At 40.5% G+C, this 16305-nt stretch overlaps 1 protein-coding gene across 10 annotated transcripts in view; it reads left to right on the forward strand.

Annotated features, from left to right (window-relative positions):
* Positions 1–16305, forward strand: part of LOC138765256 (6-phosphofructo-2-kinase/fructose-2,6-bisphosphatase 2-like) — a 50315-nt gene that overhangs the window by 10814 nt on the left and 23196 nt on the right. For all 10 annotated transcript variants that reach the window (XR_011358550.1, XR_011358549.1, XR_011358551.1 and 7 more), the window contains exons 2-6: positions 1386–1511; positions 7182–7278; positions 9176–9242; positions 12984–13058; positions 14571–14627. Coding sequence is in view for 6 of the 10 variants with exons in the window: in XM_069942287.1 (XP_069798388.1) it covers positions 1386–1511; positions 7182–7278; positions 9176–9242; positions 12984–13058; positions 14571–14627 (422 nt within the window). In the remaining 4 variants the exon portion in view is untranslated. The remainder of the gene's footprint in view (positions 1–1385; positions 1512–7181; positions 7279–9175; positions 9243–12983; positions 13059–14570; positions 14628–16305) is intronic.

The raw sequence follows: 16305 nt of genomic DNA on the forward strand, positions 1-16305 counted from the left end.
TTAGTTCATGAGACCATTCAGTAACTAGTAGTCAACAAACACATGCAATAGCAGATAAATAGGAAAATACTAACCCTTTGTAAAATCAAAGGGAAAGATTCATAGTTCTATAAATAAAAGGTTTTCTTAAGTATAAAATTGAAACCAAATACGATAAATAGGAAAAGCTTATTTCCTTAGTAGAGGGGTTGTAAAGGAGTCAGGATTAGGTTTCTCTGTACGTCTCTATCAACTGTATGAAAAAAAACATAAAAATTATTTATGTTAGATGAGGTGAAAAGAAAACAAGGTTTTTACTGAAATGTGCTGTGCCCCCCAGGGGGGCTGTCACGCCACAGTTAAGAATGGCAGGTCATGGAAGAGTACAACACAGGAGCAGGCTCTTTGCCTCACAGTGTCAGCACCCAGCAGTGTTGAAGGGGTTGAAGAGGAGGGTGTGGATTTGAAATGATTGCTGGCCTGCTGCAATATATTCAAGGACACACTACCTGAAAGGTGATAGAGTCAGAACCCCTCATAAAATTACAAACTGGGTTTCTTTTCCCCACAAGTGTTGTCTGACCCAATGAGTTTTAAGAAAATTTGGTTTCAGCATGGTAGCTAATTCTGGCCATTTAAACCTGTGCTTTGCCATTACACCCAAATCAGCCTACAACCTTGTATGTGTTGGAGGATGGGAGGAAACCGGAGTACCTGGGGAAAAACCCTGCAGACACGGGGAGAATGTACAAATTCATTACGGTCAGCACCAAATTTGAACCTGGGTCGCTGGCGCTGTTTAGAGTCACTGTAACTGTTACCAACCAATTTTCCACCAACATTATTTTCTATTCAAGATTTGGAGATCTGCAGCCTCTTGCCATTAGAGATTTGGAGATCTGCAGCCTTTTGCCGTTACAGATTTGGACCCTCTTGCCGTTACAGATTTGGACCCTCTTGCCGTTACAGATTTGGACCCTCTTGCCGTTACAGATTTGGACCCTCTTGCCGTTACAGATTTGGACCCTCTTGCCGTTACAGATTTGGACCCTCTTGCCGTTACAGATTTGGACCCTCTTGCCGTTATAGATTTGGACCCTCTTGCCATTACAGATTTGGACCCTCTTGCCGTTACAGATTTGGACCCTCTTGCCGTTACAGATTTGGACCCTCTTGCCGTTACAGATTTGGACCCTCTTGCCGTTACAGATTTGGAGATCTGCAGCCTCTTGTCATTACAGGATTAACTATAGCCTACTCTGTCACAGTTCAACAATTTTTTAATTATAATGTTTTGTAAAAAATGGATCTGCATTTGTGATGTTTGTGTTGACCAAACCAATTCTTATTATATTGCTCAGATCTTCTCAATGAGCACTGATTAATGCGGTTTCTCTTGACTTTAGCATGGGCATCTCACATGACTAACTCCCCCACATTAATTATAATGGTGGGGCTGCCTGCTCGAGGGAAGACCTATGTCTCTAAGAAACTTACACGCTACCTCAACTGGATTGGTGTTCCCACAAAAGGCAAGTCAAGCCATGTATTTTTATGCAAATTTAATCCATCAAGTATTATTGTATGGCAGATTTTTAACATTCATTTTGCTACTGTATGAATGTAATTGAATATTAAAACTGAAATCCACACAAGCAATTAAGATTTATCAAAAGTACCTCCACAACTATTCATGGTGAACTTACTGCCCTCACCAACCAACTGCCATTCTTCAACAGACCATAGAATATTACAGGCCCTTAGGGCCTTCTAATCTGTGCCGAACCATTTTTCTGCCTCGTCCCTCTCACCTGCACCCAGTCCATAGCCCTCCATCCCCATCCCATGTGTCCAAATTTTTCTTAAATGTTAAAATTGAGCTTGCATTCACCACTTCAGATGGCAGCTCGTTCCACACTCCCACTACTCTCTCTGTGTGAAGTTCCCTCTAATGCTCCTCCTAAACTTTTCCCCATTTCATTCTTGACCCATATTCTTTGGTTTGTATCTCAACTACCCTCAGTGGGAAAAGCCTACTTGCTTTTATTCTGTCTATACCCCTCATAATTTTGTATACCTCCATCAAATCTCCCTTAAATTCTTCCACACTCCAAGGAATAAAGTCCTGTTTAATCTTTTCCTGTAACTTAGCTCCTGCAGTCCGGGAAACATCCAAGTAGATCTTTGCTGTACTCTTTCAATCTTATTGATCCCTTCCTTGACCTCCGCTTCCTTGAGTAATTAGTTTAGCTCATTCCTAATTTTAATCCCTTACCCTGATTTATTCAAAATTCATCTCAGGAAGTAAAAGGGTGATGATACAACTTAGCCTTAAAACCTGTTCCAGAAAGGATAATGGACTTCTTTATAACCTGCATCCCTTTCCCCATAACCTTCATATCTTCTGATGAACAAAACTCTAATCTTTGGACTTAAAATTTAATGGTTTACTTTGCATAGAACATAGGAACCCTTTGGCCCACAATGTTGTGCCAACCTACATAAACCTCAAGAAAAAACTTCCCTACCTCACACCCATAATCCTCTATTTTTCTCACATCTATATGCCTGTCTGTGCCTTTTAAATGTCCCTCTTGTTCCAGCCTCCATCACCACCCCTGGCAATGCGTACCAGGTCCCCACCATTCTTTGTGTAAAAAAAAGAACAGATACCCTCTGTTCTCTCACCCCAGGAAAAAAGTGTTGTCTCTCCATGTTATCTATGCCCTCATAATCTTGTTGATCTCTATTAAGTTACCTCTCATCCTTCTTCATGCCAAAGAGAAAAGTCCTAGTTCTGCTAACCTGGCCTCACAAGATGGTTTCTCCAATCCAGGCAGCATTCTGCACCCTCTCCATAGCTTCCACTTTCCTCTGTAATGAGGCAGCCAGAACTGAACATAGTATTCCAAGTGTGGTCTAAGCAGAGTTTTATTGAGCTACAAGATTACCTCTTGATTCTTTTACTTTAAAGTTTTTATCTACAATGCAGTCAATTACAAAATTGTAAATGCATACATCAAATATTACCCATACATATAGTACATTGTGTTTAATTCCCCCCACCCCCTCCCTCCTAAAACCCCCAAAAGAAAAAGAAAATAATATAAATAGAAAGAATAAAATTGATATAGAAAATGAAGAGGATAACTTCAGAAGCACTCTTCACAACACAATATTATGTGTATATTTGTGTGTATATTCCTTAAATATATAAATTTTTTTAAATCTCTAAATTAATATTTAACCTATAAATACAGGCCTCCAATTTGCAAAGTAGTCTCATATTAATCTCCAAACATTCATTATCAATTCAATTTAATATAAATTACTTGTTCTATTTATTAATACACATCAACATATTGTTCCTTTATATCTACTTAAACTATCCTCCAATAATTCAAATCTTACTTCTGAGTTACTCCAACTCTTCTCAATATCCAGATAGAGAGAAAAAGAGAAATAATAATGAATTAAACCGTACTATTGATTAATACACAATTGATAATAAATAAACAAGAATTCCCCCGACTGGTGCACTTTTGGATATCCAGCACTACCCCTCTAATGTTCGGAATGCAGCGTCTTCCACAAAAAAGTACATGATTAAAGGCTCCCAGAACCTGACACCCCTGACCTCCCAGCTATGTACATCTTTTAACGACGTATCAACATTAATAATCAAATTACATGAACCAATAAAATAAACACATCTCATTCTTTCGGTTCATTCATTGGTAATGTCTCCACAAATTCTGCTGCTTGTTTACAATCTGTCAAGAATTTCTTGTTGCCATCAGGTAATGAGATCTTCAATATAGCTGGGAAACGAAGTATGAACTTGTAACCTTTTTCCCCAATGGGTTTTCTTAACCAGACTGAACTCTTTGTCTGGCCAACAATTATGTACTAATATCTGGGTAGAAGAATATCCTTGATCCATGATATTCAAGTGGGCCCTTTCTTATTCTTCCTCTTTCAGCACCAAGGCTAAAAATTTTTCTTTTTCATGATATTTTAAACATTTAACCACTATAGAGTGAGGCTTTTCATCTGGTTGAGGTCGTGGCCTAAGGGCTCTATGTGGCCTTTCAATTTCAATAGGTCTTTCAAATTTATTCACCCGCAGAACTTTAGGTATCCAGCTTTGTAAAAATCAAATTGTATCTTGTTTTTCCTCTCCCTCTTTCAATCCAACAATTTAAATATTATTTCTTCTACTAAAATTTTCAACATTATCAATTTTTCCAAACATTTCTTTCAACCGATCCCACTATAACTTCATTCTCCAATGTTCCCACTTTCTCCTGTACATTTTCAATCTTTGCTTCTACTTTTTTTTAACCTTATGATTTATTTTACCCACATCTTGGATCTTTTCCATATCAGCCGTCAACTTGATCACACTTACATTTTACTTCAGACCTCAGATATACTATTTCCTTAGCCAGTCCCATCATACTTTATTTTTTTTTAAACAAGCTCCTCCTGTGAAGGCTCTTTAGATTCTGTTCCTTGCAAGAAATTCCATTCAGATAAATTTTTCATTGAAAAATGGACTGCACATGCCCACTGATTTAGGCATGCGCGGTGACACACTTCCTTATTGTCCAACGCCATTTTCCCTAGTCCTCGGGAGGGATGCATCAACAAGCATCCCCTCCATCTCCATCTTCTGTCGTGGAACCTCGTCACAGCTTCAGGTCCAGGCACCTTCTGTGATGGAGGCCTCCCTTCGAATTCCTTGGAGATACCACTAGACAATCCAACGATGACATTTTTCTTATTCAGACACATCTTAAAAGGTAAATATATTATTCTTGCAATGTTTCTTCTGATTTAACTTTATCTTTCTTCATTTGAAAAAAATTTTTTTTCTATTTTCTTGGGAGGGTTGGTATCCCATGTCGTATGTCTTCCCAATCATATGACTTTTCCTTCCTCTTGACTCTTGAACTCAATCACCTAACTAATGAAGCCCAGCATCTCATAAGCCTTCTGAACTACCCCATTAAGTTGTGCAATGGATTTGGACTCCAAGGTTCCTCTGTTAGTGGACACCATAAAGAATCCTACCTTTAACCATGCTTTCAAGTTTGACCCTCCAAAATGCACTCTCTCTCACTTATTCAAATTGAACTCATCCTTTCTATATTCTGTTGAAACCCACGACAATATCCACAACACCTCAAACTTTCATGTCATTTGCAGGGCTCCAACTTCTTCTCATTGTTATTTAAAGGTGTCTCCTGGATAAAACTGTCCCCTGTTCCCCAGCTGCGATGATGTTTGCTCCTCATTTACCCTGCCAATTCACCTTATCTTGAAACTTCAATCAAAGGAATTCTTCATCCGGATTCAGGAATATAATCTCATTTGGTCTGATTTCTTGGTAGTTAATCCTTATATCCCCACGCCAATCTGTAAGTGTATGTTACATTACAACATCATTGTTTTTCCTCATGTATTATGCCCAGAAATGCATTCATTTCTAGATGCAACCTGGCCAGGGTTCTTCTGTAGCCATAGCTACATTTTGCTTGCTTGTACATCCTTTGTGCAGCTGTAGAGGGCGAAATTGCATTAGTCTTGTTGATTATTTTTTGTCCAGTAACTGTGTCTTTCTAATGATTCAGGTAAATAGACATCCCAGTTTCTCCCTTTTCATTATTTAGAAATGACTTTACCTTTTTCATTTCCAAGTGGATGGCCTGCATTCAGTTGTTTTTGCCGTGGTGATTTCTCCCAGTTGGTGACCGTTCACTTGCACTTTTTCGAGGGCTTTGACTGATAGTCATTTGCTTCGAGTGTTGACAAGATTTCTAAACACAAGGAGAGCTTTTATCTTTTAGGCAGTATTTTGTATAATTCCTGCTTTTACAGATCATCCATACCTATTGTAACTGTTAGAAATTAAAGTACCTTTAAAGAAATTGCTCGAGACAAAAATTGAGAACAAAGAACATTTATTACAACAACAATGCAAAGTTGGGTGCTTCCCCTTACCCTGGGAATACACACATACACTGGGGCTCACCCAACTTTTATACAGTGAATTTCAGTATCAGAATACCCTCCCCCTTACATTCTTCTGCCCCCCTGGATGGGTTTGGCATAGGCAATCCTTCCTGCCTACGTGCAGTTTCAGTACACTTGGAGGACCAGGGGGTATCCTGTGGGTGTCCCATCATGTCATTGTCCTTATTCACACCTTCCTGATTCTCGGGGTTACAATCTCTTGGTATGCAGAGTTGACTCATCCTATCTAGGGTTGGCTAATTTCATATGTATAAATCTGTGTAAGGTTAGCTAATTAGATATGTAGGACTTGGTACTTCTGTCCAGGGCTAGGAGACCCTTATCTGATCCAGACTACCTCAACTTCCTACATTCTATTGTTCCTTACCACTCCTTATCTTAGTCTTATGGTGGCTCTTGTCACAAAGACTAGAAGATTCTTATGTTAATCGTGCTGACTCCGCTTTCCTGCATCCTAATCCCCAAGCTCATCCTGTTTGTACTGGTTACAGCCATTAACTGATGAATTTTAGTTTCTTCCATGTTCATAACGAGATCAATTTTCCCATCTCTCACGTAACTGATACAGTTCTCATTTGTTTGAAACTTTTGTAATCAATATTTACAATGTTTATTTGATTCTCCCTTTTCTGTGTTAAAACTTCATCTGAAATTCCATTGCACAGTAAAACCTATCTATCAGGGTTTGATAGGTGCTGGATAGATTCCAGATGCTTGAGACTTATTCTTTCAATGCCTAACTGATACATCGGCATTAAGAATAAACAGTTTAAAAGACAAAAATACTAGACTGTACTTAATTTTAATTTTACAATTTTAGGCTTGGGTATTTTTTACCGATTATCTTATTCTTATTTATTTAATTTATTTTCTTCATTTCTTTGCTGGTTGCTTGAGGCTGCCAGTTGCTTGAATTCTGGATACCAGGGGATTTACTGTAGTATGTTCATCATTATTACAAAGAAATTCAATTGAGATGAGAAATCGTGATGCCCAAATTTGATTTAGCATTGCTTACATAATATTGCACAGATTCTTTGGACATCAAAAAGGGGAGAGGAACAATTTTGCAGGAATTTTTGGATACTGGACTGAATGATTTAAATTTCCCAGGAAGCAAATCCAGCTCTTTCAATTGCTTCTTGTTGACCTTTGACCTACAGTGTTTAATCTGGGTCAATACCGCCGTGAAGCTGTGAAGACATACAAGTCGTATGAATTTTTCCGCCACGACAACACAGAAGCCATGAAAATCAGAAAGTAAGCAAGTTTGTCTAATTTCTGCTGTGTGTGCTAGACAGCTTTGTCAAAGTGGTTCAGAAATCGACGACTGTCCAAACAGGCTTCAGAAGCGCAATGGAAGTTGGCTTATTTTCTTGGGCTGCCAGCACCCTCCCTTTCCCAATGATCTTCGTCTGATGTTCAAGATTAAGTTTCTTTTATTGTCATGTATTAAAACAGAAAAAGTAATAATTCTTGTTTGCCATAAACTAGACAGAGTCACTGTTAATATTGCCCGACACCCCTTACAGAGCGAGAGAAAGAGAAGCAAAGGAAAGTCCCTCAGAGTCACTGAGTCTTTGTGGTTGCACCTCCAGTGCGCTCGCAGCCTCTGCAGCTGCACAGACTCCGATTCTGTTGACAACCTGAGCTCCAGATCCAAACCTCTTACGATCAGGAAGCCTTCAGTGCCTGAGGCCCTTCGGAAGCCATTCTTACCCTCAGCAATCCTGGTTTTATGTTGACGATTCTGTGTCAGGAATACATTGATAGTATTGAGCTCTGTACCCATCTGTATAAACCAGACCATTGAGCTTCTGGTGTCCTGCAGCTGAACATTATGTTAGCACGTGGCCTTCACTAATGCTTTTCCAGCTGTCAGAAGCAGGAATGCACATCAACTGGGCCTCCTTAATTGTGCCTGTGTGAAAGGTGAAAGTGAGGGAGCTTGAGTCAACAAACAAACAAACAACAGAAGCCGGGCCAGATTTCAGAAATTTGAAGCTGGAGAAATTTGGGGTGGGACTTTTATCTTGGCCCTCAAGATTAAATACAGGTGCACTCCATTTCCCTTGATGAGTGCACATCACGAGCTCTGAACAACTTAACTACTGTTTATCCAGGACACAAGGCCAATTGATTGGCGCTCCATCCTTCATCCAGCATAGTTACTCCAGATTGCATCATTTCAAAATATATCATAGCTACTCTCACAGCACCTCCCAAACCTATCACCTACCACCAAGATGGCAGATTTGTTGTGCATTGCAGAAGTTTCTCTTTTCCATTGTGGTATCTCTGCAGACATCCAACATTTAGTAAACACACGAGGCTGGAGAAACTCGGCTGGTCAAACAGTGTCATTTATGGAGCAAAGATAAAGATACAGAACCAGCGTTTTGGGTTTGAGCCCTTCATCAAGGTCTGAACAAAATGTAGGCAGGTGTCTGAACTCAAGTGCCTACCTAAATTTTGCTCAGACTTTGATGAAGGGCTCAAGCATATATGCCTTTATCTTTGCTCTACAGAATACACTGTTTGACCTGCTGAGTTTCTCCAACCTTGTGTGTTTTACTTGAATCATAGTGACTGGAGACTTTCAAGTTTTACTTTTGTTCAATATTTAGTATCATTTTATCATAATTCTTCTATGTCTATTATTTCTTTGTGACTAATTTTATCCCACACTTTTGATTAATGTGTGGATTTCTTTTGGCCATAGTATGTTATCATCTGGAAACTCTTAAGTTTGCATGGATATCTCAATTTTACTATTTTTAAAAATTTTGAAATGTTTATTGAGGAACTTGAAATACTTCTTTAAATGTTGGCATATTGGATTTGAATGACAAAGCAAGATTCTCGTATTATCGTTTTTCATTCGGGAAATCCTATACTATGCACATCTTAATAAACCCTGAATCCAAAATTGTCTGTTCCACAGTTGTTTCTACAAAATAATACTCTGGAAAATTATTTCAAACCAATTAATTGAGCCTTATCTTCCAACCACAACATGATTCAGCCTGTATGAAAATTAAAACACTTCACAATTATTATCTTTTGTTAGCATTTATTTCTTTGGAATGCTTTTTTGTTGAGCAGTACTGTTCCTGTTAGGAGCCTTATAAATTAATTTGCCCTTCACTATCCACAGAGAGTGTGCCATAGCAGCACTCAAAGATGTGAAAACCTATCTCACAGATGAGAATGGACAGATCGCAGTAAGTTAACTTTTTATGCTACCTCCACACCTCCATCAGATTTAGTTCATTTTCATCTGTTTATCTGAAGTGATACTTTTCCTACCATCTACTTGATTCATTTTTTCATGTTTGGCAAATGTATTTGCCTGCTATAGGCCTGCTATATGTCCTGCTCTAGGGTCCAATATTATGTGCTAAATATAAGGCTTTTCCTGTTCTAGGGCCAAAAATTATGTGCTAAATATAGGGCTTTTCCTGCTCTAGGGCCCAATTATGTGCTTTGACAGTTGGAACTGAGATCAAATGGGGGATTTCAAGTTTCCAAATAATATCTGGAGTTGCCTGAGAGCAAAAGGCTTAGGAGTGAAATATTTGATGAGTGTCCAGGAGTGACACACTGTGTAGATCAGCCCTTCTCAACATTGTTTCATCGATGCCCACCAGGATTCTGCTCAAAGTTTATGGGCCCCCTCCCCTGTGAGGCACTCATTTTGTTTTTATTCTTTCTTCTCTTTTACTGACTACTTAAAAAGTATAAAAAATATTTGAGATGTGAGGTGAAAAAACAAGGCCTTGAGTTAAATGTGCTGTGGACCCCAGGAGCGACGAAGGGCCTCTGTTGAGAATGGCTGGTGCAGATAGACCAATGAGGGAAGGACCATTACTGGACCTGGTGGGAATGTTGCCACTCAGATGGAGGGAGTGTTGGCGAGGAACTACTGTGAAGATAGTGACCATTAACTCTGAATATTTCAGAATGTTTATGGAAAAATCCAGAGATGAACAATTTATATTGGGGGAAGCCAATTTTATTAAAAGACAGGAATTGGCAAAGGAAAGCTGGGAGCTTCTATTTGTTCTGAACTCTCTCTATTTCTTTCACAGTTTCCCTCAGCCCCCTATGCTTCAGTGAGAATAAATCCAGCCTATATAATCTTGCTTTAACTGTCCTGGTGAATCTCCACTGCACTTTCTGAACTGCTACCACATCCTTCCTGAAGGTCAAGGATAACAAATACAGAGATGTTGAGGGATCTTGAGGATTGGGTAAAGGGAAAAATGGAAGCATGAAAAACTAAAGATGGGAGATCCCCTCAAGAGCATAAAAACTGTAGTGATGCTTAAAAAGGAAATTGGGAAGGCAAGGAGGAGTCAAAATTGAACAGCAGAAATTATTAGGCATTTTATAAGTATATTAAGGACAGCATTAAACCAGGGAAAGACCCTACAGGACGGTAACCACAGCAGTAGACCAGCGAGGGGCTCAGTGGCTGAGGATCCCAGACGGGCTGCGGGTGACGTGGTCGGGGGACCTGCACGGGCTGTGGGCTGCTGGAGACTGGGTCATGGGAACCAGGTATCGGAATGGGGTTTCAAGAGGGCGCTGAGGGCAAGAAGGGCTCCTGAAGGGCCTCGGGTGCTGAAGACTTCCTGATCATGTTTGAGGCTTGGATCTGGAGATTGGGCGGCCGACAGATCAAACGGGGACTGCGGGAGGCTGGAAGTGAATCCAGGTACACTCAGGGCCTCTGAAGGGACCCTCTATTGTTTCTCTCTCTCTCTTATTATAAGGGGCATCGGGCAACACTATTGCCGACTCTTTTTCTGCCTTATGGCAGGCTGAAGGCAATGTCTTGTAATATTACATGTTCTGTTCTATTACAAGGCAATAAAGGAATCTTGGATAGGGACCAGTAGGGGCAATGAGTAATCTGTGCACAGAGCCAAATTGCAGAGGTGAATATCTTTCATCACTATTCATAAAGGAAGCAGTTCTTGTAGGAGGAGATCATAATGAAGGGGAAAGTGAAATGCAGGTCCTCATGAGCAAAGGGCTTAAAGTTGGGGAGATCCCTGGCCCAGATGAGATTGATCACAGGCTTTTGTGGGGGTGGGGGGAGAGAATTTTGGAATCTAGTTGAGATTTTTAAATCTTTGCAGGCCACAAAATGTGGTTCTCCTTTTCCAGAAGAGCAGCAGGGAGAAGGCTGGTAATTGCAGGCACGTGAGCCTAATAACAGTTATTGGGAAATTACTGAAATAAAAATCTGACAAGAGTAATGATAACTTGGAAAGGTGGGGACTGATCAGAGCAGATAGCACTGCTTTGTCAGGACAGACCATGTCTGGTTAATCTGGTCAGATTTTCTAAGCAGATTTCAAAGTGTTTTGAGACAGTGGAGAAGATGTAATATTCATAAGCTTCAGTAAAGCCTTTAACAGGACTGCTCACAGGAGACTGGTGCAAAAGATCAAGGGATCTAGGGAACATTTCTCCTTCATGACAAGCCAATTATGCTTCCAGAATGTGAGAGCAGAGGGCTATTTTTTGTGGTTAGATGCCTGTGACTGGAAATTTACTCATTCACATGGTGGTGGGTGCATGGAAAGAACTGCCAAAGGAAATGGTAGAGGAAGCTGCAGTTCTGGCATTATAAGACATTTGGACAAATTAAGGGATCAGAATGTTTTGACGGATATGGATCCAAATGCAGGATAATGTAACTAGCTCTGGAAGAAACCTCATTCAGCATAGATTAGTTAGGCCAAATCATGCTGAAAATCTTCACAAATGCTGGAAGATAGAATTAGGATATGTAGATTTTCCTGACCAACATAAGCTCATTGGGCCGAATGGCCTCCTGTAGTGCACACTTTCAGTAATATTACAACTCACTGTCCCTGAACTGAGGTGGCAGTACAGAGTCAACTATTGTGATAGGGTTGATTTGGACAGAATTGGTAAAAATGGCAGCTTTCCTTCTCTCGGCGGTTTAAAGGTTGTTCTTGTTTAGGCTAGCTCTGTCTGACTGCAGTGGTAGAATTTGACCTGGTCTCCGAATCATTTGTGAAGTTTTCTGGCTGCTGGTCTTATAATCATATAACCATTCACGGAGCGGAAACAGGCCATGTCGGCCTTTCGAGTCCGCACTGGTTCAATAGAACAATTCCACTTCTTCAAGATTCTTTTATTTCATGTAATACAACAGATGTAAGGTAAAGATTAGCCATCATCAGAAATTGCCCGCCTCCCCTTGCAGTCAGAGTAAGAGAAGCAAAAGAGAGTCCCTTCAGAGTCACTGAGTGTCTGTGGATTTGCCTCCAGCACTGCCGCAGCCGTGCAGACTTTAGTCCAAGCCATCAGCAACCTAAGCTCAGGATCCAGGCCTCTCATGTGATCAGGATGCCTTTCAGCGCCTTATCCTTGGCACCCTCTTGCATCCTGGTTCTGATATTTGGTACCCCTTCAGCGGATGTTGAGCTGGCCTTCGTCCTTCCACAGCCTGGAGTGAGTTCTTAGATCGTGTCTCTCACAGCCTGCAGATGTTGCTTGCCTCAAGTCGACAGCAGAGTCCCTCAGTGGCCGCTGCCGTGGTCACCATCCCATGGGGTCATCTCCTCTGCTTCTCCTTCTCAAACGGGGAGGTGGTCTCCCCTTCAACTGTTGTCCTGCTTCCCTGGAGTCCGTAACCCCTGGAGGCCTGCTGCCAGCGCAGGTGCCACCATCTTTGGCCCAGACTCCATGGTAGCAAGATCGGCTCCTTGAACAGGCAATGAGAAGCCTGTATAGAGTGGCCGGCGGTTGGACCCCACATTCCCCAATCTCCCCGGATCCGCACCAGTGGCTGTACTGCTGTTACTGCAGCTCCGCTATTTTGTTACTTAACCACCTCGTTATAATGCTGATCTTTAAAAATGGCCAAATTCTTCACTCTGTTTGTTGTAATCTCTCTGATTTTGATTTCCCCTCCATCTCAGGTTTTTGATGCAACCAACACAACCAGAGAGAGAAGGGACTTAATCCTGAATTTTGCTCGTGAGAACACATTTAAGGTTAGGATGAGGAGTCGTGACAAGATTTTGACCCCTGACAATGGTTTTGTCCTCATTTATCCATTCTTTATAATATCACTTTATAATATTATTTTAATTTGGTAATTACATGCATTTTGGAAGAACTCCTGGCTTGTGTGTGTGTGTGTGTGTGTGTGTTACGCAAAGAAAATTCTTTGATTTTTTTTCAATTGGCCATGGGATTTGGAGATTGCTGAAAAGCTCCTAATTACTCTTGAGCCCTTAACCACATTTGTTGTGAGCCTGGCATTACGCACAGGCCGGGCTGGGTAAGAATAGTAGCTTTTTGTTCCGCCAGGCTGTAGGTGAACCAAATGTGATGTTATTCCAGCCTAAAAGTTTAATATCATCTGATTGCATGCGTACAACCACACAAAACAGTGTTCTCCAGTCCTCAGTGCAGCACACCAAGGATGTTGCTTTTAGTTTTTTAAATTCCAGATTTATTTTATTTATATTTATTTGAGACTGTAGGTGTAAGTGCCCATTTGACTCCTTCCGTCGGGGAAGAGACACAGGAGGATCAGAGCCAGCACCTCCAGGCTGAGGAACAGCTTCTTCCCGCGGGCAGTGAGAACGCTGAACATCCAAAGGAACTGCTCCGAGACTCTACTATTTATTTAACAATATCTATTTATATGTGTGTGTGTGTGTGTGTGTGTGTGTGTGTGTGTATATAAATATAAATATATATACATATATAAATATATGATTATATATGTCCTGCATGTGTATCGTTTTTCTTTATGTGTGTAACGTCTGGTTGTGTGTCTGCATGTTTTTGCACCGAGGACCGGAGAACACTATTTTGTCAGGTTGTACTTGTACAATCAAATGACAAGAAACTCACATGTGCTCTGCTATTAACAGTTATTAATGAACACATGGATCAGGCTGTTGTTCATTCAACATCTTCATTCAACCAAAACATAATCAAATTAAGTGATCTGGGATTCTGTTGGATCCTCGACTGCACCTCCTCGCTGACCGTTAACATGGGCTCCCCAAGGTTGTGTGCTTTGGTCCTCTGATTTAGTCCCTGTACATTCATAATTTTGGAGCCAAGATTGGCTTCAATAGAATCCATACATCTCCCAATGACACAGTGTTATTGGGCTGAATAGTAGGTAATGATGAGACAGAATGGAGATCAAGAATCTGTCTGGGTGGTGCCAGAACAACAATCTTAGTCTCAACATCAGCAAGACCAAAGTGCTTACTGTTGGCTCTAGGTAGGGAGCCAAGGGCCCACACACCTGTCTACATTGAAGGGGTGGAGGTGGAGAGGATTAGTACAGTAACCCACGTATCGGAGGACTTCTCCTGGAGCCAGCATGCGGAGAAGACACACCAAAGCCTCTACTTTGTCAGAAGCCTGAGGAGATTTGACATGTTGTTGAATACTCTGTGGGAAGTACACTGACTGGTTACAGAATTGATCTCTACTCTTATTGATTGTAATATAACAATGATCTTGCTATTTGTTCCCAGGTATTTTTTGTTGAATCGGTCTGTGATGATCCAGAGGTCATTGCTGCAAATATTAAGGTACGCTATATCTATTATCTTCCATCAGATTTTGTTGACTAAAGAGAAATGGTAAACCTTTGTTCCAAGAACAAAATATTTCATTTGCTGGGGCCTGATAGAGTAAGAGGAAGGCACAGAGGAAAGCAAGAAGCCTGCTGGTGCTGGGTCTAGTGCAGTACACCAGTACCAAAGAAACTCAGCAGGCCACGCAGCATCCATAGGAAGTAAAAAGCAGTCATCGTTTTGGGCCTGAGCCCTTCAGATGTGCCGAAAATCAGAAAGATGCAGAATGATGTTTCCCTTGGATGTAGTTTTGGAACCAAAGTTCGGGGTGACAAATGGGCTTTTGATTAAAGTGTTATAAAAGTCTTTAGAGTTATAGTATTTTGATATTTACTCCCAAGTGTTGGCATCCCTAGCGAGACCATCTTATTTTCTGTCCTTAATTACCCGTAAGAAGGTGGAAGAACTCCTGGAAGTGGAAAAAGGTGGAAGTCTGGCACGGAATAGGTTTCCATTCATGGGGAAGCCGTCAATATTAGGCAGTGCCCGAGAAGTCTGGCACGGAATAGGTTTCCATTCGTGGGGAAGCCGTCAATATTAGGCAGTGCCCGAGAAGTCTGAATGGACAGTTCTTTCTTCATAATCATGCAATGTATTGTCAAATTATTCATTCTGATGGTAAATATCCATTAATTTAATTACAAGGTGAAACTACTATCTTTACTTTCGAGCAAATGCAAATTTTGTCACAGGTAAAAAGAGTTTTGTGAACCATGGAAGTTCTGCAAAGGGCGATCATTTGACTCCAGACTTCTGCAGTATTCATTTTAAATGATCAGTGCTGATGTGATGTTACTGCCGAGCTCTTCCTGCTTTTGTGTTGAATAAAGGTTGAGGGTCCAACTCGTGGAAGGTGGTCTGTAGGAAGGATTCCTCTTTCATTCTCTGGCTATTCAACTTGCTGAGGAGCTCTCAACAATCTAAATACTGCTATTTGTTGTTGCAGTGTTCTTGGACCATTTTGGTGCACAGGCTAGAGGGAGGAAAGCTCAAACTGGAATGAACATGTCATCATAAAAAAGAAAAGACCTATTTCAGTCATTACCAATTCACCTAACAGAGAAATTCTTCAAGGAGCTAAAGAAAATAATAAGGAAATTCTTATGGAAAGGGGGGAAACCGAGGATAGCGCTAGATAAATTAACAGAATGGTACAAACAAGGAGGCTTACAGCTACCAAACTTTAAGAATTATTATAGAGCAGCACAATTAAGATACCTATGAGATTTTTATCAAACAAGGGAAAAACCAGATTAGAGCTAGATAAAATAGGGGAGAAGGTACCTGAACATATACTAAATAAGTGCGATGAAAAGCTGGTACAACAGGGGAATTCACCAGTACTGCACCATCTGCTCAACATTTGGAAGAAGATTCACGTAGAAAGGAAAAAATCAAATTACCAACTACCAAAATTATATTGACGCAAAATCAACTAATCCCTTTCACAATAGATAGCCTTTCCTTTAGAGAATGGGAGAGAAAAGGGATTAAAAGAATAGAAAATTGTTTTTTGGGAAATAAATTGTTATCATTTGAACAAATGAAGTACAAATATGGAATAACTCACGGTACAATGTTTGCATATCACCAACTGAAAACCTACTTGAAGGACAAATTGGGAAACAGTCTG

This window comes from Narcine bancroftii, chromosome 5 (genome assembly GCF_036971445.1).
Source record: "Narcine bancroftii isolate sNarBan1 chromosome 5, sNarBan1.hap1, whole genome shotgun sequence".
Classification (NCBI taxonomy): Eukaryota; Metazoa; Chordata; class Chondrichthyes; order Torpediniformes; family Narcinidae; genus Narcine; species Narcine bancroftii.